General features: G+C 54.7%; 1 protein-coding gene across 2 annotated transcripts in view; it reads left to right on the plus strand.

Moving 5' to 3' along the window:
* Nucleotides 1-380, plus strand: part of FKBP9 (FKBP prolyl isomerase 9) — a 50774-nt gene that overhangs the window by 26633 nt on the left and 23761 nt on the right. Inside the window, exon 6 of one of the 2 annotated variants that reach the window (XM_007447401.1) lies at nucleotides 1-178. In XM_007447401.1, coding sequence (XP_007447463.1) covers nucleotides 1-178 — 178 coding nt within the window. The remainder of the gene's footprint in view (nucleotides 179-380) is intronic. The other variant, XM_007447402.1, reaches the window with a different exon arrangement.

The raw sequence follows: 380 nt of genomic DNA on the forward strand, positions 1-380 counted from the left end.
CTGGGCAGGCGTCTCTGGTGTTTGATGTTGCATTATTGGACCTCCATAACCCCAAGGATGGCATTTCCATTGAGAATAAGGTAGTACCTGAAAACTGTGAGCGGCAAAGTCAAACGGGGGACTTTCTCAGGTATCATTACAACGGCACACTTCTGGATGGCACATTCTTTGATTCCAGGTAAGCAAACAACAGGGTCCTTCACTTACCAGAACATCTTATTAAATATAGTTTATAGCTTGGGCCTCCCTGGTGGCGCAGTGGTTGAGAGTCCGCCTGCCGATGCAGGGGATACGGGTTCGTGCCCCGGTCGGGGAGGATCCCGCGGGCCGCGGAGCGGCTGGGCCCGTGAGCCATGGCCGCTGAGCTTGCGCGTCTGGCA

The sequence above is a fragment of the Lipotes vexillifer genome, unplaced genomic scaffold (assembly GCF_000442215.2).
Source record: "Lipotes vexillifer unplaced genomic scaffold, Lipotes_vexillifer_v1.1 scaffold1079, whole genome shotgun sequence".
Lineage (NCBI taxonomy): Eukaryota > Metazoa > Chordata > Mammalia > Artiodactyla > Lipotidae > Lipotes > Lipotes vexillifer.